The sequence below is a fragment of the Vipera ursinii genome, assembly GCF_947247035.1.
Source record: "Vipera ursinii genome assembly, chromosome: 2".
NCBI classification, from domain to species: Eukaryota; Metazoa; Chordata; class Lepidosauria; order Squamata; family Viperidae; genus Vipera; species Vipera ursinii.
The window spans coordinates 92439904-92466470 of NC_139513.1; the positions used below are offsets into that span (position 1 = coordinate 92439904).

At 39.6% G+C, this 26567-nt stretch overlaps 1 protein-coding gene across 1 annotated transcript in view; it reads left to right on the top strand.

Moving 5' to 3' along the window:
- Nucleotides 1–9082: 9082 nt before the first annotated feature.
- KCTD16 (potassium channel tetramerization domain containing 16) overlaps nt 9083–26567 on the top strand; it is a gene marked incomplete at both ends in the record, with an annotated part of 199235 nt that continues 181750 nt past the window's right edge. Inside the window, one exon of the mRNA XM_083357036.1 lies at nt 9083–9914. Coding sequence (XP_083213162.1) covers nt 9083–9914 — 832 coding nt within the window. The remainder of the gene's footprint in view (nt 9915–26567) is intronic.

Sequence of the window (26567 nt, forward strand, 5' to 3'; positions counted from 1 at the left end):
GGCCGGCAATAGCTGAACATCAAACACAACAACAACCACAACTTGTTAGCAGAGAAGCATCTGAGCCAATTAGCCAAGAGTCCAGGTCCACCAGAGTAAGCCAGCCAAGCAGACAATCTGATAGAAATGACTTAGGTATCCAAAGCAATAGATATCCTTCAAGAGTCAATAGGCCACCCAAATATTTAAGAGACTATGTCAATAAATAACAACAACTGGGGGGTAAGGGGTGTTGTGTCTGTAAATAGTTGCAAACATGTAAAATAGCAGGTTGCAAAAGTAGGTTCTTGAAGCGGGAGATTCTGGTGCAACCATTGGTTAAAGTAGCAAAGAAGCGGGGAAATAGCGATTGATGATTGGTTACAGTTTAAACAGTTCTACTATAAAAGCTTGAAACATTTGACAGTTGTCAGTTGACTTATGTGTATTGAATAAACTCCTTTCATTGTGAACCACTCTGAGTCATTGTCTACCTGAACCAAACAGTCAGATGGACATTCTGAAAACAAACTGCTAGACTAGGTGGGGCAGATGTCCAATCCAGCGACATCTGATGTTTTAGAACTGGAAAAAGATCTAGAATCACTTTCTACAGCTTTACATTAAAATCCATTGCAACAAAGCAGCGTGTGTGTGTGTGTGTATTACATGGTTTGAAGGTAATGAGAAACCATGGCTTTCTGCTATATTTGATTTCTTCTGGATGAAACATATCTGTTTCAGGCTGGATCATCCCTAGGACACCATTAGCTATTTCTGATTGTTTTTGGAATCACAGAAATGTAATAAATAAAATAAAATGTTGCATTTTATGGTTTGCTCTATTAATAAGACTAACAGCAGCTCTCCAGTGTTTCAGGCTGGAATTTGTCCAGTCCAATCTAGATACTAGACTCAGATTGTTGGGGGCAATAAGCTGACTTTGTAATAATGCCGCTTGGGGGGGGGGGAAAGCCCTATTAAGCAGGCATATACATAGAATCCCATTTATATCCCGCCCTTCTCCGAAGACTCAGGGCGGCTTACAATTTAAGCACAAACCAATGTCCTGAACCAAACTAAAACCCCATTAATTAAATAATTAAAACCCCTCAGTCTGGGCCAGACAGCTCAAAAAACTAAGTTTTCAAGTCCCTACGAAATGAGCGAAGGTCGGGGGCGGTCCTAGGCTTACCCTACATAAAACTGCTTTCAATAGGATTTTGAAGATTAATTTAATCTTCATTTTGCTATGTAGTTTCTGATGGATGCAGAGGGTGTACGTTTCTGTTTGTGAACCTTTCAGTCATTCATGACTCTGAGCCAATGCCTGGACAAGTCCATATCATTTTCTTGGCAAGAATTTCAGAAAAGGCTTGCCATTGACTTTTTCTTAGGGCTGAGAGAGAATAATTGGACCAAGGTCACCCAGCTGGTGTGGTACTTAAGGCAGGACTAGAACTTATGGTACTAGTCTGGTGCATTAACTACAATAGCAGTTTTGACTCTCAGAGAGTATGTATAGGGATGACTTTGAATAACGAGATGAGTAGCATATAATTTTGATATAAATGTATGTGTGTGTATGTATTTATGTATGTATGCTCCACACACACATGGCTTAGTCTAGAGAGTGAATTGAATATTTTAGAGTTCTCTGGAATGTCCAGTCCAAAAGACGTTTTTTTTTTACATTCCTAATATACACTGATTTGCAAGCTGATTTATGCACTAGACAAGTAAGTCTGTAAATGCCTTAGATAAATCATGCTTGTTCAGCTTTTGTGGCTCCCTATTAATTTTCATTGCCTGTTCAGGCCATTGCTGATTATTATTTATTAGAATTATTTACAGTTATTACTTCTAGAGCTCTAAAAAGCTTTGGTCCATCAAATCAGAAGCCTATTCTTCCTAATTTTATGAAGGATAGATAAGTGACTCTATTGGTAAATGTGTGTTCCCAAGGTTTTGGATGCCAAAAGATTTGGGGATGATTGAAAGAGGGATTTACAAGAAAGAACCAGAGGACATTGTAAGGGAATTGCTTATTCTTACATGTACACACAGGTCAAACAGCATACAGGTAGTCCTTGACTTATGACCACAGTGGAGCTTGGATTATGGTCATAAGTCATGGCAATCATATGCCAGGACATTACATAATCAGCTTCGATGTTACAACTGTTTTAACTAGGGTCTTAAGTGAATCTTTTTTGCTGGAAAGTGGAAGTAAAAACTGGAAACTAGGGAAAAAAGACATAAATGTATCATGTGACCAAGGGCTTGTATGCATTCTGAAAATGAGCGCTGGGTTAGTTAAGTGGTCATTAGTAGAGGACTACCTTTATAGACTAGACTAGACTAGACTAGACTAGGCTAGACTAGACTAGACTAGACTAACAGAGTTGGAAGGGACCTTGGAAGTCTTTTAATCCAACCCTCTGCTTAAGCAGAAGACCCTATACCATTTCAGACATATGGCTGTCTGATCTCTTCTTCAAAACCTCTAGTGATGGAGCATCCACAACTTCTGAAGGCAAGCTGTTCCAGTGATTGATTGCTCTAACAGTCAGACAATTTCTCCTTATTTCTGGATCTGTACTTCATGAGTTTCCATCTATTGCTTATTGTCCTGCCTTCAGATATTTTGGAGAATAGGTTTGACCCCCTCTTCTTTGTGGGAGCTTCTTGGATGACTGCTATCGTGTCATCCCTAGTCCTTCTTTTCATTAGACTAAACATACCCAGTTCCTGCAACTATTTTGATGTTTTAGCCTCCAGTCCCCTAATCATCTTTGTTGCTCTTCTCTACACTCTTTCCAGAATCTCAACATCTTTTTATATTGTGGCGACCAAATCTGATGTAATATTCCAAATGTGGCCTTTCCAAGTATTGTAAAACTATACTAACACATCACGTGATCTTGATCCATTCCCTCTGTTAGTCTTCTCTTAATTTTCTCCCCAAAATAATAATTCTGGGACACAGGTTGAAGTGAGGGACCACCCAGTGAGCTCCATGATTGAGAATAGATGTCAATAGGGGTCTTCAAACCTGCTAATTTCTGAATTGATTGGGAAAACAACTCAAGGAATCCCCTAACCAACCTGGTCTTCTGGAATTCTGGATATCTGATTCAATGCATCTGGAAGGAGTTGAATCAATCGGAAAAAGATTAGATCCTGTTATAGATACCAGTTATTATCTGGTTTTCATTCTAGCCCCATTATTTCAGCCTCAGTCTAGGAATACATACATGGAAATACAGTAAGTTCTTTTTTTCTATTCATGCATCTACTTGAATTAGAATAATTTGATCTAAAGGTTTCCAGCCTAGTATTTCCTATACAATTTTAAATAACAATTTTCTGATTGCTAGTTTTTTACATTAAAAATGTTTTAAAAGCATATCTTTACTTTTTCTTGCTTCTGTTTTTTGCAAGAAGTTTTGTTTCTGCATTTAGTCTGTATTGATTCTCTGACTATTCTCCTTTTAAGAGCAGTGCCTCTGTATTGTATGCCACTTTGGCTATTTCTGTAAAAATTCAGTTAGCTCGTTTTAAAATAACGGGTTGTACTGAATAAATCACAAACTGTTGGGAAAGTATTAACTGTTGGATTCACTCTAAAGCAGGGTTTTTCAATCTTGGCAACTCTAAGGTATGTGGACTTCAACTCCCAGAATTCCCTAGCCAGCATGAGCACTAGCTGGAGAATTCTGGGTTGAAGTCCACGCATCCTAAAGTTGCCAAGGTTGAGAAACATTACTCTAAAGACAAATGGAAAACTGTTGCAGTCCAGTCTTGTGTTGCAAAGTATTAAGGGTTATTCTAAGGCTTGGAAAGCAGTCAATAAGAAAGATACAGGCTGTAAAGATATAAATTACTAGGCCACAAAAAGTTAGGAGAAAAAACAACCATTTGCAATAATTTTAAAACATCTTTTGCAAACTGAACACTTATTTGAATTTAGGATCTTTCCTCGTGCATGAATCCTTTATGTTCTGTCAGAACTGGCTTTCCACAGGTGGAAAATATTTTCTAGTAAAAGAAATAGAATTGATTTTAACCCAGCAGCTGCCTTTGGCTATCACAATGAGCTATGATTTATTTTGATAGGAATGAACCTACCTGAGCATTGAATCTGTATGTTCCTCCTGTCCTCTTTAATATACAGCTATGGGAAGGACATTGGAAGTGTTTGCTTTATTATTATTTTTTATTCACCACAACTTGTCATTTTATCTGAACTAAGCAAACTGTGATCAGGCTCCTCTATGAGTTGAATCAAGCCTACTTCAAGCAAAGTACTTCACAAGTTAGAGTTTGACTGTATTTGAATGATGGATATTTAAATTTAAAAGGCAAGATTTTCTCATTCCTTATTATAGGTTGGACATGAAGATGTGGGAATGGGGAAGACTGGATAGCTGACTCTTCTGAATTAGTCATAATAAATGATAGTTAAAGAAAAAACAGATGGTAATTAATAATCATTTGTTCCAAATGGGCTTAACTAGAAGGTTCAGCAAATTGAGGCTAAAGAAAAAAGAACTCAACTTAGCTGTGGTTGCTTTTCAAAATTGTATCATTAATACTTTCATTTAAATCACTGAATATTTAAAACACTTAACAGCAACAATGACTTCAGTCAATGAGAAAAATATCCAGCAACGCTGTTGATCAGTACCTTTATTAGGCCATGTTAAAATGCTGTAAGGAACATTTTGCATTTTAAATTCTCTGAAATTCATTGAGCTAGTTGGGTTAAAGAGCAAATATGAAGGAAGAAGCTCAGAAGTCCTAAAATTAGGATAGGTGTTGTGGTCACAAGAATTGTCTTTGAGATTTTGAATATTCAAGAGGTTCATTTGGATAGGAGGATAAAATGCCAAACCCAATGTAAAAATTTGGCTGACTGTATGATCTACTACTACTACTACTACTAAATAATAATAATAATAATAATAATAATAATAATAATAATAATAATAATAATAATAATAATAATACATTGTTGATAAGAAATAAATAAAAAAGATATTAATAGTGAATGTGGCAGTTCCTTGGAGACAGCAGGGTAGAAAAGAAAGAAGTGCATAAGAAAAATACTAAGACCTGCAAATAGTAGAATGACTGTGGCAAAAGGAAACAAAGACAGTAATAGGTGCTTTGGGTGCAATCCCAAAATATTAGGAGCCCTACTTGAATACCACTGGCATTGACAAAGTCACTGTCAGTCAATTGCAAAAGGCAGATTTACTTAGAACAGATTACATCCTACAACAATACCTCTAATACCACCAAAACTAGCATCTGCTTCTTTCAAGTCCCTGGTAAGGGCTTGATAGGTAGGATAAATCCAAATCCAGTCTAAAAAGTCAGTTGACTGTAAGGCCAACCATAATAAAAATACCCAGGAAAGAGGTTTCTTGGATGATTCTAATAAAATATAGTCAATAAAGTGAATTCAAGATAGTGTAAAAAAAAACCACACCGCAGTACTTAGGAGATCTTTAAACTTGTTTACAGTTATAGAAAAACAAGATCCCTAAAACATATTTTTGCAAGTCTGTATTTAGCAATTTTCTCAGAATAATTTGTGAAAGGAAAATGAAGATTTAAGTCTCTTTGGTGTCCTCCTCTCATATAAAAGACTACTTTTACTATCTATTTTGTCCATTACTTATTCAAGATCCAACAGACTAAATTAACCTATTGCTGTAGTCATAGTTTGTAACATTGTGAAAGAAAACTACTTTTAAATCAATGCAATACTTTCTTTAAGCCATTAGGTGGTACTATAAACATGCAAAAGAAGACTGCTTACAACTTGGTTTAATCTACCTTTTTATTGTCCAGACCACAGCTATTTAGGCTAAAATAGGACCTGAATTAAATGCAATATAAGTTTACTATTTTATACATTCATTTATCAAAATGCAAAGTATATTGTGTACTCTTTGGTCTATGGCAGAATAGCTAACAAATAAATACAAAGACATAAATTATTATCCATATTCAGTAAGGTAAAGGTTCCCCCGCACATGCGTGCTATTCACTTCCAACTCTAGGGGCCGGTGCTTATCTCCGTTTCAAAGCCGAACAGCCAGCGCTTGTCCGAGGACATCTCCGTGGTCATGTGGCTGGCATGACTAGACGCCAAAGGCGCATGGAACGCTACTTGCATTTTTACGTGCTTTTGAACTGCTAGGTTGGCAGAAGCTGGGACGAGTAACAGGTGCTCACTCTGTTACGTGGCACTCGGGATTCGACCCACCAAACTGCCGACCATCCGATCGACAAGCTCAGCATCCTAACCCACTGAGCCATTGCGTCCCTTTCCATATTCAGTAGTCCAGTTATTTAAACATTTTTAACTCCAAGGATCCTGTCGAGACAGCGCAAAGAAGAAATTGAGCTAACAGTCCTGGATTCCAGGCTGGGAATTCAAAATACATTGAATTGGAAGTATTGCTTGTTCTCTCTCTCCCTCCTCTTTTCTGTAATGTCTATAAAAAAATCCTCTGAGTAGCAATTAAATATGATTGTACTTGACACTGTGCAAGAAAGAGTTTAAATGACAAACTCCTCAGGAAGCTTGGCTCAGCTTTTCCCTTATGCCCAGCCCAACTGTGGGGAGATCATGAGGATAGCAGTCATAGCTCATCAAGAGTGCTTGTGAATGGGGAAAACTTTCTTAGTTAATCCTAATTATTCCTGTAATGGAGCCATGAAACTATTAAACAGCAGCTTCATTTAATCCTTGCAACTTTATCACCTATAATACATGTATCAGTGATGTTATCCAGGAGCAACACATAAGATGACATGCTGCAGATTGTTGTTGTTGCTGGATTTTCTCCATCTGTTAAGTAGCTTTGGTTGGTTATATGCCATCAAGTCTCCAACCTAGTCCCCAGCCTGGCCCTCTGTCTCTTGCCTTTCATCTTTCCCAGCGTTAGTCTTCTCCAGAGAGCTGGGTTTTTGCATAATGTGTCTGAAGTCGAATAATTTGAGCCTGGTTATTTGTGCCTGGAGTGAGATGTCTAGGTGGAGTAGTTGCACTAATTAACTGTCTTTATATTACTTAGATCAGATTAAAAAGAGACTAGACAGTCACTTGTCTGAAATGGCATAGGTTCTCCTGCTTGAGCAGGGGGCTGGACTAGAAGACCTCCACGGTCCCTTCCAGCTCTAATCTATTCTATCTAAAGGTTGCAGTCCTCAGTGCTCTTTCCTGAACTCAACGGGATTTAGTGTAGTCCTGGGTAAAATTATGCTGCGTATAAATTTCTTCGCAATGAACATGAATGGGATATTTTACGGCAAAGACATAATGTGGCTGCTTGTTTTGGCTTCAAAATGACTCTTCCCCTCCCCCCTCAGCTCTCTTTTTTTCCTATCCTACATTGTTTTGACAGATCACTGTGAGTTGATTCTATCGGTAAAGGCTAGCATTCCCCTCCCTTCCTTCCCCCCCCATGTGTGTGTGTGTGTGTGTGTGTGTGTGTGTGTGTGTAAAACAAAACTCATTTTCACCTTAGCTCAGTTTATTCTGCATTGCTCTTAAGGACAATAATGAACTTGTTAGAGAGGCAGCGTTTAGCAAGTTACTCAGACAAACTCTGGCTTTAGGACGAGGGTGAAAGTTAAATGAATGGCCACAACCAGCGACTGCTGCTGCCGGAGACAAGATGCGGAGTTTGGAGGTTTTTCATCCAGGCAGATTGAGTAGTGTAAGCTTTCCTGGGGAATCGCTGTTGGTTGAGGAAGAGCTGAGGCAGCCTCGTGCTGTGCTTCTCCTCCTGCAGCTGGTTAAAAAAAAAGAAATAAATGAAGAAGGGAGAACTGAACGAGTGAGTCCCACCCACTCCAGGTCTGCTTTCTCAAAGCCCTATTCCTTTAAGATGATGTAATAGCAATTTCCCTGGATGGTTTCTTCCCTGCACTGCTGAAACAACAGCATCTGAACTGCACTGGGAACTGTGGAACCACCCAGCTCAGCAACCAGAGCAGCAGCTTAGATAGTCAAAGCACCAGGAGCTTCTTCCCTGGGCAGCCTTTCAAACTGCTGCAGGGCTGCACTCTCAGCCTAGCTGAGGACATGAGAGGCTGTCTGTGGTGAGTGATGGAGAAGGGGACCGCTCTGGGACGGTGCCCCTGAAAGATGCCTGGGATGTTCTCAGCATCTGGGCTTTCTGCAAGTCATCAAAACCACACTCTCTCCCCTGCTAAAGGATCCTGACCTGGGATTTGTGTTGTTTTTTGTCTGTTCTGCCTTGTCTCTTGCTACACAGCTCAATTTCTCTCCAGTGCCTATTCTTGCTTAACTTTTGCATGTGGGGGTTTAAACTCTTAACTTCTGCCTGGATCTTGCCAAATGGACTCAGCTTATCTTCTCTGACCCTTTTTCCTCTTTGGATTTGCTGCTTCTCTAGTTTTCAACCTACCACAAACCACGATGTTGCTTCAGGAGCTGCTTAGGACATGTTGTTGCTGCCTCTCGGAAGAACAGCATGCATCAGCGTAACCAAGGTAAGGAGATTCTCATCTCCTTTAAATGAGTATCGTGGGCAACATGAACTGTGCAGGGACCAGTTAATGTCTTTTCTGACAGGCAAAGAAATCCAAAGGAAAAAAAAGGATGTAATAAACAAATGTTCCCTTAAAGGGGTGGCTGGTGGAGCTTTCGTAACTCAATTGCTTTTTATTCTTTCAATCTTTTTTCTCCTTGCATAGAGAGATAATGATTTTCTATTTTTCTTCTTATTCAACAGGCTCTTGTGAATAGCAGGGATCGTGGGTTGATCATTCTGTTTTGGGCTTTAGTGGAAGATTATTTGATTGCATCTTGTGACGTGAGCTTTCTTCATCCACCAGTTTTTATGATCATCCTTTCTAGGAAAAACTGAAAAAAAAGCACAACCCCCCAAACAATTCCACATCTTCCTTTCCATTTTCCCTCCCCACCATCCCACAGATCCCAGGCTCCTTAAATGTTAGGAGATCCTTGGGGGAACGGATCTCGGCGCCTTGTTGAAACCTTGGGTGTCAGTTGGAGCTCTGCCATAACTTTTGGTTGGTTGGCTTTGGAAGTACCATGGCCTTGAGTGGAAACTGCAGAACTTACCTCCCTCCTAGAGAACAAGCAACTGCTGCACATCCCTTTCCAGAGGTGATAGAGCTGAATGTGGGGGGCCAGGTTTACTTCACTCGCCTCTCCACGTTAACAGGCCTTCCTCACTCCCTGCTTTGGAAAATGTTCACTTCCAAAAGAGAGACAGCCAATGATCTGGCCAAAGATTCCAAGGGAAGGATTTTCATTGATCGAGATGGATTCCTATTCCGTTACATTCTGGACTATCTCAGGGACAAGCAGGTGGTCCTGCCCGATCATTTTCCAGAGCGAGGAAGGCTCAAGAGGGAAGCCGAGTACTTTCAGCTCCCAGATTTGGTCAAACTTCTGATGCCCGATGAGATCAAGCAAAGCCCTGATGATTATTGCCATAGTGACTATGAGGAGGTTTCCCAAAGCAGTGACACAAGAATATGTGCCCCTTCATCTCTCATGGCCTCGGATAAAAAGTGGGGCTTCATTACCATTGGCTACAGAGGTTCATGCCCCGTGGGCAGGGAGACCCAAGCAGATGCCAAATTCAGAAGAGTCCCGAGGATTTTGGTTTGTGGCAGGATTGCTCTAGTCAAAGAAGTTTTTGGAGAAAGTTTGAATGAAAGCAGAGACCCAGACCGAGCTCCTGATAGATACACCTCTAGGTTCTACCTGAAGTTCAGGCACCTGGAACGGGCTTTTGATATGTTGTCAGAATGTGGATTCCACATGGTAGCCTGCAATTCCTCTGTGACGGCTTCTTTTGTCAATCAGTACACTGATGATAAAGTGTGGTCCAGCTACACAGAATATGTCTTTTATCGTAAGTACAAACAATGTCTGATATTGGTTCAGTTTGCTTAAAGTCTGCTTCTTTTGAGGGGCCCCTGTCTAGTTTGTACATCACTCACCGTCTGTGCTTTTAATCTGAGTTTTATTCTAGCAAAACAGGGTCCAAGGGGGATAAGTTTAGAGCAAGTCTTTTGAACACACAGATTGACTGTAAATTCAGTGGTACGGTCTTGGCTAGGTGGCAGCACAGACTGCCAGAATTTCTGGATCCTCCTTATATCCAACGCACATTCAAAGACAAATACAGAGACACTGCTATCTCTTTTATGTTAACTGTTTAATTGGATTGTCTGATGCGAATTCACTAAGCGCCATCAGAGCTCACAGAAAGGGACTGCTGATTTAGTTCACAGCAAATTTTCAAATATGATTTAATTTGGGGGGGGTTGGAATAATCATGCACAGTCAGCAGAATCATCTGTCAACAATTTAACTTGCTTTCACGCAGCGGAGGGAAGCAAAATCTACTCATTCCATCCCTTTTCCAATGGGAGCCTTTTTCTTAAAAATACACATTTTAAAATAGTGACTGGTTGCTGAAGAATGATATTCCAATAATAATTCTGACATAAGGAGCATTGCTACCTTTGCTATCAGTTATCTGATATAATGTTTTGCTGTTTCTGGGAACCTTTTTTTCTGACAACAATATAGTTTGATTCCACTACTGTATATATACAAGTGTCTGCATATATTTGATCCTTATCAAAATCAGATTTTCGGTTTCTGTGAACAACAGTATGAAATTGAATTGCTTTTCCCTGTTACTCTGCATTTAAATGAGTGCTTGTAGTATTGAAAAGTATTACAGAAATTGCAAAGTTGTTCTTATTATGGTTCAGTAATAAATGCTAATACTTGAATTAGTAACTTAATTGGAAATGTAATTTAAAGGGATGCTTATGTTAGGAAACTTTATGGCATGTTTTATATTAGAATACATAGTGTGCTTTAATGTTAATTTATTTAAAGGGATTTTTCCCCCTAAAATCCTCTGATCCACTCTATTTTTGAAAGTAATGAACAAAAAACAAAATGCTACCTATATATGATTGTACATGGTTGATTATTGGTGATTTTGCTTGTTTCAGAAGAGTTGGATTTCTTATTTGTATCTATATTAGGCAAATGAGAAAACATTAGAGGTTGCCAATGTTGTAGTTAAAATCAATGATATTCATGCTGTTAATTAGCTTCTCGTTTTCTTTTTGGATTGTTGTTTCAAATTTTAGTGTTTTCTTTTTCTGATTTCTTTTTAAATATTGAGGTTTTTATCTATATGAAACCACTGGTCATCAAGAGCCTTGAAGCACGGTGATGACTCTAAATCTTATCAGATTCAGGAGAAGAGGAAGTATTGGTATTGGAACAATGACTCAGTGCCAATTAACAAAGGCTGAATCCTATTTTAAATGGAAAAAGGTTGCACTGTTGGTTCACAGATCCATGATTTACATAGGCCTATGACTCTGGATGATGTATACTCCTGTCCCTCAAAATACAAAATAGATGCACCATTGGATTCATCTCTGTCATTCAGAATAGCATCAATGACCCAAAGTCGATTCTGTCAGTTCTGACAGAGTTAACAGCTATGACCTCCCTGAATCCTGAACAGGAGTTTCCCCCAATGATCCATATTTTGTTAATTTTCCATTTAGATTACTCATGATACATCAAGGGATCTGCATGCAATAGATTCTAGAAGATGATTGCAAAGTTGTAGCTGATTTCAAGATTTTAATGATGTTCAAGGGTTTTAACAGTTTAGGAAGTCATACCAAGGGGAATCCTCTCACAGTATAGTATGTACATGGATAATAAGTTGGTAGGTAGTGATGGTGGTGGTAGCAGTGGGGCTGTTAAGTATGTTATGAGACATATTATATACGGGCACAAGAGTTGGCCTTTTCAGATATGGCATCCATAGCTACAATATATTTTTGGTTATGGCATCCATAGCAATACAGTATATTGCATGTGAATTTAAAATATTCACACCAAACCCTAAAATGGCTCAGAACCAAAATATCTGAAAAATCACTTCTTTCAATGCCAGTATATGATTCAAAAGACTAGTGGCTAGGAGTAGATAGTATCACTTCATTTATGGAACTATCTTAAAGGAAGTATTATTAGTTTCCTTCACAACATATCACCCAAGCATATTTCTATAGATGATTTTAATTATGTTTTTGTTTTTGTATAAAAAAAACCTGAGCTTGTTTTGTTTTATACAAAAACAAAAGCTTCCCTGAGAGGAAGAACAATGCTTACATAAGTATGTTTTACTTACTAACAGATTTCACAATAACCTTTCCGTTTAAATATTAAAAATGGTTCTTCTCTTCCCCCATTCCTTAAAATATGTCACTTGTAGAACAAATAATGGTTTTGATCAGTTTTTGCAGTGCTCTCTCACACAGACACGCATGCATAGGCAGGTACTTTTGGATGTTTGGTACTATAATTCACATCATCATTGATGATTGATGGTGCTAGTGTTGCAACTTGTCACTTGGTGTCATGAATGGATGGGCTTTCTCCGACTGATCTATTTTCCCCCAAGTCATCAATGCAAGGACATAGTCATACTTGGATTTAAGACTTTTCTTCGTTTTTCTTTTTCCTCACTCTTATATCCCTCTTTTCCTCTATGGCTCCCAAGGTAGCATATATGTGAAGACCTCACAATTTATCTGTACAATGATAAGGTTGGTTAAGATATAGGGACTAAGTTTTGGTAGTCCATAGGGTTCCATGTTAAATCTTACCCCAGCCTAATTCTCTAAGCACTCAATCTTTCATTGGACAAGGAACATTTTATAACAATCATAACTGTTGGAAAACTTTTCAGTTAGGTCTCAGACTGGGGACATAGTGCAGAATCAGCACTGATCATGTTTATTGATGACTTCTATGAGAACTGGGATAGTGGTGGTACAGTTGTTCTGGTTCTCCTTTAACTTTTCAGCAACCTTTGATCCTTGGTATCCTTCAGGGCAGAATGTGGAGATCAGGACTGGGAGGCACGATACTGTGTTTCTTCCTTTTTCACAGCAGGTTCCAGTTGATGTTGGTGTTGACTAGCAGGAGTGGTTGCAACTGAGGCCTCTTATGTGTGGGTGCCATAAGACTTGATGTTTGTCAATATTCTCCTACAAACCTGTTTCTTGGGATGATCAAGTGCTACTTGTTTGGATCTGGATGGGAAGAAGCAGAGTGACCAAGTCACTTTATGTTTTGTGTTCTCTGAATCAAACCTTTGCTGTTTTTAATTCTAAATGGGATAGTACTCCTTCAGATACAACTAGTATGGCATTTGGGGTTGAGGGGGGACTCAAACCCCCTGCTTAAAGAGCAGTTGACTGCTGTTGCTGGGGTGAGGTGGGGACTTTACTGAAATACATTTGGTGTGATAGTTACATCCTTTCTTGGACTGGGAATACAATCCAGTGGTCACTCACATTTTGTGTGGACTATTGCAATATACAAGGTTGGAATGCCATTTGGAAGCTGCAGCTGATCCGTAACAGTGGTGTGGGCAGAGCTGTTATCTATGGAACACCTGGATAATTGCTTCCTAGTCAGCTGCCAAGTGCAATTAAAGGTGCTGGTTGTGATCTATTGTTCCCTGACACCACTGGATGACATCGCCAGGGCTCGTTGCCTTGGAAGAGTGAGGAAGATTCTCAGGGATGACTCACACCCTGGACGGTATCTCTTTACTCTCCTACCATCCGGTAGGAGATATAGGAACATAGCCAGCCATACCAACAGGCTGAAAAATAGCTTTTATCTGTGGGCTGTTAGGCTTTTAAATGGGACATAATCTTATGCAGAATTGACTTGGGAGGCCGGTGTGTGGTGTAGTTGGTTCACATGGTGTGGTAGGATGGAGGGTTTGTTGTCACTGTGTGTTGGGGGGAGAGAGCACGGGGGAGGCTCAGCTAATCTCAATGTACACATGTTGTACTTTGACAATAAAGGTTTATTATTATAAAGCCCTTCTTGGCATTATTATTATTATTATTATTATTATTATTATTATTATTATTATTATTATTATTATTATTATTACATTTATATACTGCCCTTTCCCGAAGGAATCAGGGTGGTTTACAGGGTAATTAAAAACCAAGATACAAAAGTTAAAAACAAGTTTAAAAAAATTATATTTGTCCCTGTATAAATAAAACCCCAGTTAAAATAAGATTAATCCTCAGCCTGGGCCAGAGAGCTCGAAGAGCCAGGTCTTCAGGTCCCAGTGGAATGAACGGAGGTCGGGGGCAGTCCTCATCTCCACTGGCACCTGGTTCCAAAGGGCAGGCGCCCCCACTGAGAAGGCCCTATCCCTGGGTGTCGTCCGCCGGCAATCTCTTACCGGTGGCACCCTGAGAAGACCCTCCCTGTGGGAGCGCACTGGACGAAGGGAACTGGATGCTGGCAGCAGGTGTTCCCTCAGATATCTCGGACCCAAGCCATGTAGGGCTTTATAGGTCATCACCAGCACCTTGAATCTCACCCGGAGGGCAACCGGAAGCCAATGCAGCTCGCGGAGTAGAGGTGTTACATGGGAGTATCGGGAGACCCCCATCACAATTATTATTATTATTATTATTATTATTATTATTATTATTATTATTATTATTATTATTATTATTTATTAAGTTTATATGCCGCCCTTCTCCCTAAGGACTCAGGGCAGCTCACAACAATAAAAAATTAAAAAACATAGAATAAAAAGATTAAAAAAGAATTAAACAATAAATAAAGAAATAAAGGACAATTTAAGCCGATAAAAGCCAAATTTAAAAAACCATGATCAGTCCAGGCCCGCTTGTTGGAACAACCATGTCTTCAGGTCATGGCGGAAGGATTGAAGGTCAGGGGCCATCCGCAGCTCCGGGGGCAAATCATTCCAGAGGGTCGGTGCGCCCACAGAGAAGGCTCTTCCCCTGGGGGTCACCAGCCGGCATTGCCTGGCTGACGGCACCCTGAGGAGGCTGACTCTGTGGGAGCGAACTGGGCGATGGGAAGTTGACATTGGCAGCAGGTGGTCTCGCAAGTACCCCGGGCCTAAACCATGTAGGGCTTTAAAGGTAATTACCAGCACCTTGAATCGCACCCAGAGGGCAACCGGAAGCCAATGCAGCTCGCGCAGGAGAGGTGTAACATGGGAGTATCGAGGACCCAGATTGTTGGGGGCAATAAGCTGACTTTGTAATAATGCCGCTTGGGGTGTGTGTGAAAGCCCTAATAAGCAGGCATATACATAGAATGAAGGGTACTGCTAAGCTTGTAAGCCGCCCTGAGTCTTCGGAGAAGGGCAGGATATAAATGGAATAAAAATAAAAATAAAAATAAATACTCCCATAAGCACCCACGCGGCCGCATTTTGCACCAGCTGAAGCCTCCGGGTGCACTTCAAGGGCAGCCCCATGTAGAGAGCATTGCAGTAATCCAGGTGAGAAGTGACTAGGGCATGGGTGACCGTGCATAGGGCATCTCGGTCCAAAAAGGGGCACAACTGGAGCACCAGGCGAACCTGTGCAAAACCCCCCCTGGTCACAGCAGTTAGATGATCCTCCAAATTAAGCAGTGAATCCAGGAGGATGCCCAAGTTGTGGGCCCTTTCTGAGGAGGGCAATAGCTCCCCCCCATCAAAAGAGATGGAACATGTTGGACAATACCAGATGCCGGTATCCACAGCCACTCAGTCTTGGAGGGGTTCAGCCTGAGCCTGTTCCTTCCCATCCAGACCCTCCAGGCACTGGGACATCACGTCAAGGGTATCATTGGGTTGGCTCGGGGTGGAGATAAACAACTGGGTATCATCGGCATATTGGTGATACCTCTTATCTGAGAGACCACCAGTCTCCCATTCATTCTGCCCATCCAATAAGTTTTGACAAAGTGGATATGCACCAGGTCCCATCTTTAAATCAGTGTCATCTGATAGGACTTTGGTGGCATACATTTACCCTACCTGATCACCCCTTGCGAAATTCTATCCTTCCAAACGTTTGAGTTGTCCCAGCCCTGCTACTTTTGAAGACTTAGCTGCTCCCCCAGTTGCCAGGTAATGTGTGCTTCTGTGACAATTTTATTAATGTGTTACTTGCCTAGTTATCCGTTTCCCTTATTTCTATTGTTTTGGATTCTTTTTTATATTTCATAGGCCACCCAGAGTGGCTTTGAGTTGAGTGGCCCATACATCACATTTATCAATCAGTCAGTAAATTAATAACCAGAATGGGATCTGAGGGTCATAAAAAGTGCTGTAAGTTGCTCACCCTTGTAGATCAAAGAGACGTATATAAAATGCTGCTGCTTGTGTATTTGTTGAGAACAATTACCAAATGCTAAGCCTCAGTATCAGTTTCCGTGTAGCCAATAATTCTGTTTGTGTCATAAAGGTTTGCTGACACATCATTCCAATTCCAAATGAACTCGATGTTTGTCAGGACTGAGGAGTTAAATGCTCTCATCATGCTCTATTTATTGACAAATTGTGGATGGACACTAAACACCAATATTTGTATATTACCTTAATATGAACATAAGGCCATTCCAATTTTCAGGGTGGGTTGAACACTGACATTCTGGTTTAAGTGTTATCTTAGTACTTCATACTTCTTAAACATAAGACAGATCCTTTTATGGCCATTTTATATCTTAATGCACCAGTCCCCAACCTTTCTGGCTCTGTGGACCAGCAGTGGTAGCAGCATCAGGTGGCAGTGGCAGTGGGCGGGGGAAGGGGATGGTTTCATGCATGCAACCTAATTCCGCACATGCACAAATGGAGCTTTGAGCATTCGCAGCTGCTTGTGTGGCCTGGTTCCCAGGGATCCACGGACTGGTAGTGGTCCATGGAACTGGGGGTTGGGGACCTGGTCTTAATGTACCTTTTAATTCAACTGATAATATTTGCTACATTTTCTTTCAATTTTCTACACTATTCTTGCAGTTTGACACCCCTGATGTAGACACTCAGAAATTTGGCACCTATGAAATCAGTGGGTGTCCCAAGAACCCACTTTTTGGATAGGACTCCAATGCAAAGCAGGAGGAGCCAGCTGGATCAGGAAATGTAATAACAAAATCCATATCCAGGCTCCAGCCCAAAGTGAAGTCAAGAATCCCTTGAATCAAAACTTCCCAATTTGAAAATTCATGAAACTGTCACCTCTTGAACCCCATTCTCCTTAGGAAGTACCCTTCTTAGGTTTCCTGAGAGTCTCCCAAACTGCATACCAATTCCATCCAGGGGAGTGTTTTATCCTGCCCTGAGTCAGATGTTAAGTCTCCTGAACCAGTAAGGGTGTCTGTGAAATCCATTAACCTGGGTCAATTTTTGTGACAGATTGATGCTGGTGAAGTGCTGATGTAGTGCCTGTGGTGGAATTAAAAGGTCACTGCACAGAGATCTTGCTGTTAAAAGTAGTATCTTTTCTTAAGAAAAAATGTTATTTTCATTAATTATTAAATTTGAACACCACCCAACTCTCAACGCCTCTTGTTCCACATGAGAGTCTCTCTTATCCCTTCTATGGACTCATGAATGTAAATAATCACTGGCAACTTAGGATAAAATAACACCTCCCATTTTGCCAATAGATCCAAAGCAACACTAGGGACTGGTACATTTGCTCAAGCAATTATACCTGGATACATCATACACTTTGCTGCATAATATTTGATTTTTGCTGAGATGCATCTTTGATATGAATATTTTTGAATCCCCTCTTGGACATCCTAGAAATTCGTTTTGAAAATGTATGGAACGGTGAAAGCCCCTTAACATCAAATTTCAAAAACTCTGAGGACCAATAAAACTGACAGCTGGTTTTCTAATGGGGCATTCCAGCTTCTTTACAGCTTCATATCCATAATTATTTAATTAGAGCTGCCAACTGTGCCTCTATAAGCATTAATTCATCAAGCTGTTGAGTTTAGGTTAATGGCCCGAAACAGTGGGAGGTATTACTAAAGCAACTAGTTAGCAAAGACATTCTTCCAGATCAACTTAGGGACCTCCTATCCAGATGCACAGGGAAGATAAACATCTGATTGAAAGATTTCTTACTTTTCAAAAGAGAAGAGAAAAAACATTTGATTATATAAAGTCCTTCTTTTGTGAAGTTTTTTGGTTTTTTTGAAGGTGGAAATACTGCATCCTGCATTCCCAATATTCAGATGGATTAAGAAAAGCTATCGATTAAGTAAGTGACTGTGCAGATGTCAGGGAAGTAACACAAAATGGAGAGAGATCTTGTTTTTCTCCATGGAGGAGACAGGCAAATACCCCCAATTCCTGCAGGGGACTTGCATTTGTTTGTACTTGCAGATGCACTAAAGGCAGCCAGCACAGCAAAACTATTTCTGCTTTGCTGGGTGAACAGAGATAAAGTAGATGCTGGGAAGCAAAAGCAAATTCATTCTGCATGTTCAGGGCAGCTGTGCTGTGCCCAGTTTTAAACTAGACACAGCTGGACAGGGAAATCTTTACCTTTTACTTTAAAAGAGATTTGGTAAGGCTCAACTAAATGACCATTTTGAAATTCATCTTCACGACGCCTTATGATGGCCACCAATATGCTCATTTAAAAGGGAATGGATTTTTTCCCCCTGTTCTTCACATTCATACTCTACTCATCTAACATCTGTACATAAATTTATCCATAATTCCTGGAGACACTTTTTGAAGTCTATAGACACTCCTTCCTTCCTTCCTTCCTTCCTTCCTTCCTTCCTTCCTTCCTTTCTTTCTTTCTTTCTTTCTTTCTTTCTTTCTTTCTTTCCTTCCTTCCTTCCTTCCTTCCTTCCTTCCTTCCTTCCTTCCTTCCTTCCTTCTTCCTTCCTTCCTTCCTTTCCTTCTCTTTCCTTCTCTTTCTTCCTTCCTTCCTTTCTTCTTCTTCTTTCTTTCTTTCTTTCTTTCTTTCTTTCTTTCTTTCTTTCTTTCTTTCTTTCTTTTTAAAAAACGATGGGTATTATTTCAGGCTTGCCTTGGCTTCATGATCACATATATAAAGTTTCTGGGTAACTGTTTGGTTAAAAAAAAACGAAAGAAAAGAAAACTTCAGGACATCCTTAGCCATGGGCTGTAAATTAATTAACAGTCTTTCCGAGCCTTCAAATGACTAGCTACTTTGATTCATTATTCAACCCCCAAGGAGATGGCCCCATTTTTCACCTTACTTTTCAGCAAAGTGTATTTGGCTTCTTCATTCTGCTGCTCAAATCTGCTGGGAATATGAAGAAATAGTTACGGTACGCACATCCAAAGTGCAGAGGTTTCAGTGAAAATACATTCTCTGCTTATGGAGAATCATAACACGATGGACACATGACCACGGGAAATGCTTCCCAAATGCTTGTGGAGCCAGATTTTGCCTTTTACCGCCCTCTCTCAGGATGGCTGGAACGTCAGCATAATATCATGATCTTTAAAAGAAATGACATAGTCACCTGGCCATGTACTTTGATTGTGGCATTTGATAGTTGTTTGTTTTTGTAGACTCCAAGTCAGTTCATCACCTTATCAAATAGCTTGGAAAGTACTGTGTGCGAGTATACGTGCCTAGACAAACATAACCCATGCACACATAGAATCGAACTTACGGGGCATGGCTAAAGGATAGTGAAAACACAGGAGATAATATAGAGCTTTGAATCCATTAAGCATATTTTATTCCTGCTGATATATTCAGATGGAAATGCAGGGTTTATTTATTTTATTTTTATTTTAATCCCATTTATATCCCGCCCTTCTCTGAAGACTCAGGGCGGCTTACAATCTAAGTACAAATTAAATGGGTTCATATATCTATGAGGTCAAGTTTTACAATTTTCACAAACTAAGAAAGGTCTTACGAATAGTGTCAGAAAATCATTTTCACATATACTTTACCAAGGTCTACATGCCACCTAGTTAAAGGAATGGAGTTCCACTAATTCAGACTTTGCTGTGAAATCGAGTAGAAGGAGGAGTATGAAATCCTATCTACATTGTTCCAGAAACCTTTTGGTATTATCTTTAATAATTTCACAATTTTACAATAATAGCGACCCGTGTTGATTTCCATAGGCATGCTTACCTAGTGCAGTTCTGTTGCAAAGGTGAAAAGTAGAAAAGAGATTATGTTCTTCAGAAAAGAACAAAGTCTACTTGTCAAACATTCTCAAACCTGCATATTCAGAGAGGATTGCAATGTAATTCAGCCCCTGTGATCTCCGGTAATATGCAACTTTATGTGAGATATGGGTGAATGATTCATTACCTATTTGCACTCTCAGCTGGGCAGAATTTGAAATTGCCTATATTGACCATTGGGATTTATGCAGTCCATCATTTATTTATCTCATGATGATTCAAAAAATGTAAAACAAAGTTTCGAGTGAGTCATCTTGTTTGGTAAATGAGACTACCAAGCAAAGTTTCTTTCTTTTCTTTAATATATCACTACAGCACTTGATTGCAGAATTACTGATGAACTCTGGGTACAAATATACAGATATGGATATTATTTTCCAGATACACTACAAGCAGTTGGCAGCCTTGAAGTGCTGCACAATGAAGAAGGAACCATGCAGAATCTCTTATGCCATGGGGAAGAGGGGCATTGTGTGACTGTGGGAAGATGCTCCTGGAATGGTTTGTGCCTTGAGTATTTTATGCTTACTTTAGACAAGAGGTGGGCAACTGGCAGGCCTTGTCTACTTTTATGTAGCTTTAAGAATCCTCTGAAAACCGAAGTAACCATTTCCCATCATGGTACAATCCCTAAAATAAAAATAAAACAAACAACCCATCCCCAAACTCATCTTAAAACTCCAGCCTCAAATTTATGGTTAATGCAACTGTCTGCATACTCCAAAGTGACCTATACTGGCTCCAAACTAATATCGGTTGACTCGATCTGAAAATAAGCATTTGCTATCTGACCTTCAAAAGGACAAACGTACTGATGCTAATTACCGGAACATATGACAGTAATTAATTAGGATATGGTAGCCAAAGTAGGAGAGAACAGGGACACGAGACCACTCTGCAGACTTTTGATTGTGTCTTAAGTGGACTTCTTTAATATGGAAGTTGCGGCTACATTTTTAGTGAGAAGCATCTTGAGATCTCCAACTGTCTTTTTAATAGGTCCAGTTATTATCTTAAAGCAAAGCACATTTTGAAGTTATTGCGCCGTGCAGAAGATGACACAAACTGCTGATTGTTCTAAAATGTAATGATTTCTCATGAGAGCCAGAGTCTCAGAGTACTCAGAGTGTATGAGAGGAAGTGTGGGAGGAAGGAAGTTCAAATTCTGTTGGATTTATGCAGTGCCAGAGTGCAAGACAGATTGAGTACAGGATGCGAATTGATGGAACCAAAGCATCGTCCTTCGATACAGAGTAGAATTTCCCTAAATGGAAGATGAAATTATTCTAATTCATAGCAATGTTCAAGAAATATTAAATAAGAACATTTATGTTACTTCCTTGGAGTTTTGCAGCTTAGGTTCCCCGAGTCAATTGAAACTGAGTGCTGGTAATTTTCTGCACTGGAATGGTTTGATTGTGAAAAAAAAATATATATACTGCTCATATCTTTACTGGAAAAGCTATCCCACATGGATGTTGTAGAGAATGGCTATTCACTATATGTATAATATATTGCATGTCCTGGATTGAAGAGAATGGGAGAAAGAAGGATTGGCATGCAATTCAATCCTCCTATTATGTGGTAGAGATGGGGTATATACCCCAGACTTAAAGGATCTGTTCCAGAAAGAGCAATAAGTGGGATGACAGACAGAAGAGCTTGTGATTGAATAATTTTTTCCCCCAAATGTATGATTTATCTCTATCCATACAATTGGATCACATGGCATATCTATAGGAATAGGTTTGATAGCTTTTTGACTTCATGACTCTAAGCAGAAAGTTATGATAGTGTTGTTGTGATTCAGGGTCAGCCTGTGGGTTTGGCAGTTGGGTCGGACGATTCAGAGGAGGAGGAGGGGGGTGTTGGAGAGCTTGCTGAGAATAGTATTGAGGCTCCACAGAGCCCTCAGCCAGGACCCTCCCATCTGGTCACGACACAGACCCAGCTGTGTGAGCCTGAAAGCGTGGATGAAGATGACCCACAGCTGGCCCTGTTCAAGGACGCCCGACGCAGGAGGCAGTCAATCAGGAGTAAACAGAGGAAGGCAATGGGGCACCTCGGAAGGAGGCAGAGAGAATGCATGCCCTGAACTATTTAAAAGGGGAATGTGTGGGAGGGCTGGTTTGCTGAAGGCAACCGTTTGAATAGCTCCTGTTTCATGGTTTGTGTCTTGTTTTGCTCTGTTTTACGTTAATAAATTTGGCAGGCTTAGTTCCAGCCTCTTGCCGTTTGTAAAGGGGTTGTCCCTGCCTTTTCTGCAGGGCCGGTAGTAGGCTGGTACAGAATAAGTGTGATAGATAATCTGTTGAATATTAAAATCAAGTTTCAGTTTCTTCTGAAACTTATTGAGTGGCTTTCTATGAAATTGAGTGGCTTTCCGATGAATTACAATGAGATATATGATTATGATTGGGGAGGGGAGTAAAATAATACTGGACACCATATGTTCTCTTCGACTGCAAGTCTTCCATATACTGTATGACTTGATCCACTAAAATCCCGAAGATTAATGATCACAAGCAGAATTTCTTGCCAAGTCCAGCATTTGTAGGTTTAGCCTTATTGTCACCTGATGTATCTCTGTAGGCCAGTCACCTCCCCTAAAACAAGCTCCCCTCCACTTTTGCTAAATTACATATTGTGAAGTGGTGACTTATGAGGGGAAAAAATTGATCAGGAAGAAAAAAAAACATTTAGAAAAGTTTCAGACTAAAGAAGCTTCAGCCAGATGCCTCTGTCATTTTTACTGTGCTTTCATCTAAAAACAACGTGGCTTAGCAGCATATATTACACTATACTTTTTAATTGTTTTTTTTTCCACTGATTTTAAGCCTGGACCTTTTTGACAATTACAGTAAGTTTAGCTTAACTTGAAATAATGCCACAATTGTCATTACAATTCTATAAATAATGGTTGAAAACTGGTCTTAAAATCAGTTATGTATGTATCGTGTATATGAGTTTGTGTTGATAGATATATAGATATACAGACGTAGATATAGATGTAGATATAGATTCATTCCACAAGAACAGGCATGTCATGAAGTACTTTCATTCTAGGAATAAGATTACTTGATTGGCAGCCAGGAAGAAAAATAGTCACATGTCTATCAAATTAAACAGACTGTGATTCTAGCAGGAGATAATAACACTAGATTCTGTGATGCCACATTTCACTGAATCATTTTATTTTTTAAAAAAATCAAGAAAGCTGGAAATGAACAAATAGTTGTCAAGTTCTTTTATATCAACTTACAACACAGGGGGTCCTATGTATATCTTGCTCTCTGTAAAGAAAATAAGAGAGAGAGCTAACTTGTCATTTTTCATATTTCCCTAAGAACCAAAAAAAAAAAAAAACAACCCCTGTTCACAGTGGTTTGTTTATCAGACATGAACCATAGCAGGTAAAAATTGTGTTACTCTGCAATTCCAGATTCTTGGAGAGTGACACATTTCTTATCTTTATCTAGAATAGTGGGCTGCCAAAAGCCATGCTCTATGGCACGAGTCATTGGCTATGATGTTAACTTGACTGGATTCTTCCTCATGATAGATACCGTTTATCGCTGCTGGAATCAAGGATTTTAGAGATTATCTAGCCCAGGGGTCTTCAAACTTGGCCCCTTTATGACTTGTGGACTTCAACTCCTAGAATTCCTCAGCCAGGCACGCTGGCTGAGGAATTCTGGGAGTTGAAGTCCACAAGTCATAAAGGGGCCAAGTTTGAAGACCCCTGATCTAGCCTAACTCATGCCTAGTACATGAATTGTCTACTGCAGTGTCCTCAACACAGTTTTATCCAATCCTGTTCATGCATCCAACAAAGAAGAACATTGCCTCCCACTCTCTGAACATCTCTTAGCATTAGGAATTTTTCCTGATATCCTATTGAAATTTACATCCTTTTATTTTAAGCCCACTGTTCCTTGTCCTATCTCCTGGAACAACTGTGAACAATTCCGTCCATTTTCTACACAGTAGCCTAAATAACTGGGAGGCAGTTGTCATGTCTCTGTAATTCTCTTTTCTCCACAATGAACTTCCACAACACTTCCCATTATTCATCATAAGTTTTTCATTCCCTTTCCCCAATCCTCTTAGTTGTTTTCTACTGGATAGACACCAGTTTATCATTGTTCTCCCTCTCATGCAGGGCCTGGAACTCAATGCAGTATTTTAGGTGGTGTTTGAGTATTGCAGAATAGATAGGGAAGATGGCTTCTCTACTGAGCCATTGACATTTATCATGGAAGGTGTTATGTACTGGGCTCTTGAGGAATACCACGTGGGTTGCTGGAGCAGCTAACGGCTCTCCAGAAACCCAGATTACAAGTCTCCTGTGCTGCAATTGGCTATCTCCAGGCGGCAATGGTTGATTCAAACCTATTGGCTGCCGCCTAGGGGCTAGACTATATATTGCGGCTAGTTGCAGCCATTTCCCCAGTACAGTTTCTGCACGAAATAAACTATGCGTTATCTTGTACTCAGCTACGCATCTTCATTCCTGTGCCAAAGAACCTGCTATTTAACAGAAGGGGAATCAGTCACGCTGCTGGACGAGGGGGGTTATCTACAGCCATATTCAAGTGAACCCATTGGAATCTGGTGCCAGCTCAGGGAGAATACCAATAAAGGGAAAAGGTAGGAAGCTCGTAGGCCAAAAGACTAACATATATGCTGATAATTTATTTTGCATTAGGATTACTATGTATCCAAACTACATTAAACATTTTAATGAAGAAAGAACTAAACAATTTGGAATGAATGCAAGTTAGATTTGATTTAATATTTTCATCCAGCCCAATTATTTCTATTTCTTTGACTTTCATGTGAACCACTTTACAATCATCTGTTTTAACATTCTCCGAACGTGGTGCTGCTGTTCCCCAATTAAAAGCAAAAGATACAACACAACACATATTCACTCAGACAACTATATACAAAAAATGTTTTGAAAATTTTATGAAGACTTAAAAAATACTTTCTGAAATGACATGTAAATATTATAGCAAGGAAAAACGACAAATTTCATCCATCCCCCAATGGATCCCAATTTAACAATATATATTTCCCTAGGCATTTGGTATAAAACAAAGTGACAACCTCACCCCCAAAGATGAAATTATTTGGGACTTTCTGACATAAATTACCAACTTTTGGTATTTGCATCTCAATATCACTGCAAGTATCTGACTCACAAAACTTGCTCTTTTATTCTACCACCCTTCCCACTTCTGTTGAATTTGCTATCCTGAAAAGCAATAGCATTTCAGATGCTCACTGATTAACTCTGGCAGTCTCTTGTGGTTTTTTTTAATCATATAAAAGTAAAATTAAGTACATACGGTATTTTTTTTAAAAAAAATTACTTGTATAGCGTGTCTAAAGTTGCTGGCTAGATATCTTCTCTACAGATGACTATACTTTAGTTCTCTCCAGGCACCTAAAAGGTTTTTGTAACAGTCTGAAGCTGTGAGCTTCAGATGGTGAGTGTGTGGTTGAATTTGCCTCACTCCTGAAGAGAAAGCACTTAACACTACAAGCTACTTCTTTGACTTTAAAAGCAATAATTGTAAGGGACAACAAATAACTTGGTGGGATCCCACAGGCAGACACAGGGAATGCTCACTTAAAAATTATTTTTGGACTTTACAGTATTTAAAGGAGAGTTAAGTTTAGAATTGTCACTAAGCAAATAAAATTATATATGATATATCCTACAGTATATTCTATAGCTATCCTATCACCTATGTTTTTCTCAGACTTCTTTGAAAAAGTATTTCACAAACTAGACTAGGCAAAATATGGAATAAAAATCAATGGCACATATTTAAATCACTTAAGATTTGCAGATGATGTTGTTCTCTCCTCACAAGACTCAGAAGAGTTACAAAGACACATACAAGAGCTGCATGAAGCAGGAGAACCATTTGGCTTAAAAATAAACCTGAAAAAGAGCCACATTATCTTTAATAAATTCACTAATTAAAAAAAAATATAACTGGAGAAGAACTAGAACTAGATGTTGTAGACCACTATATATATACCTTGGTCAATGGATCTCAATGGAAGGCGATACAATAAAGAAAATTGAACAATGTGTTAAATGTGGTTGGCAGGCATTCAGCAAGGTAAGCATAATTTTCCAGAACAACCTCCCCCTATGCCTGAAAGAAAGGTTTTTGATCAGTGTATGCTGCCTGGTCTAGCATATGCTGGTGAAACATGGACATTAACCTCACAATCAATACAAAAGCTACGAGTGACGCAAAGAGCCATGGAAACATACATGCTCAATATTACAAGACAAGATAGAAAGATCTGCACATGGATTAGAGAACAAACAAAAGTATGCAATATCATCAAGAGAGTAAAAGAACTGAAATGGAAATGGGCTGGTCACATAGCAAGAAGAACTGATGGCAGGTGGACCAAGGCAGTCAAAGAATGGATCCC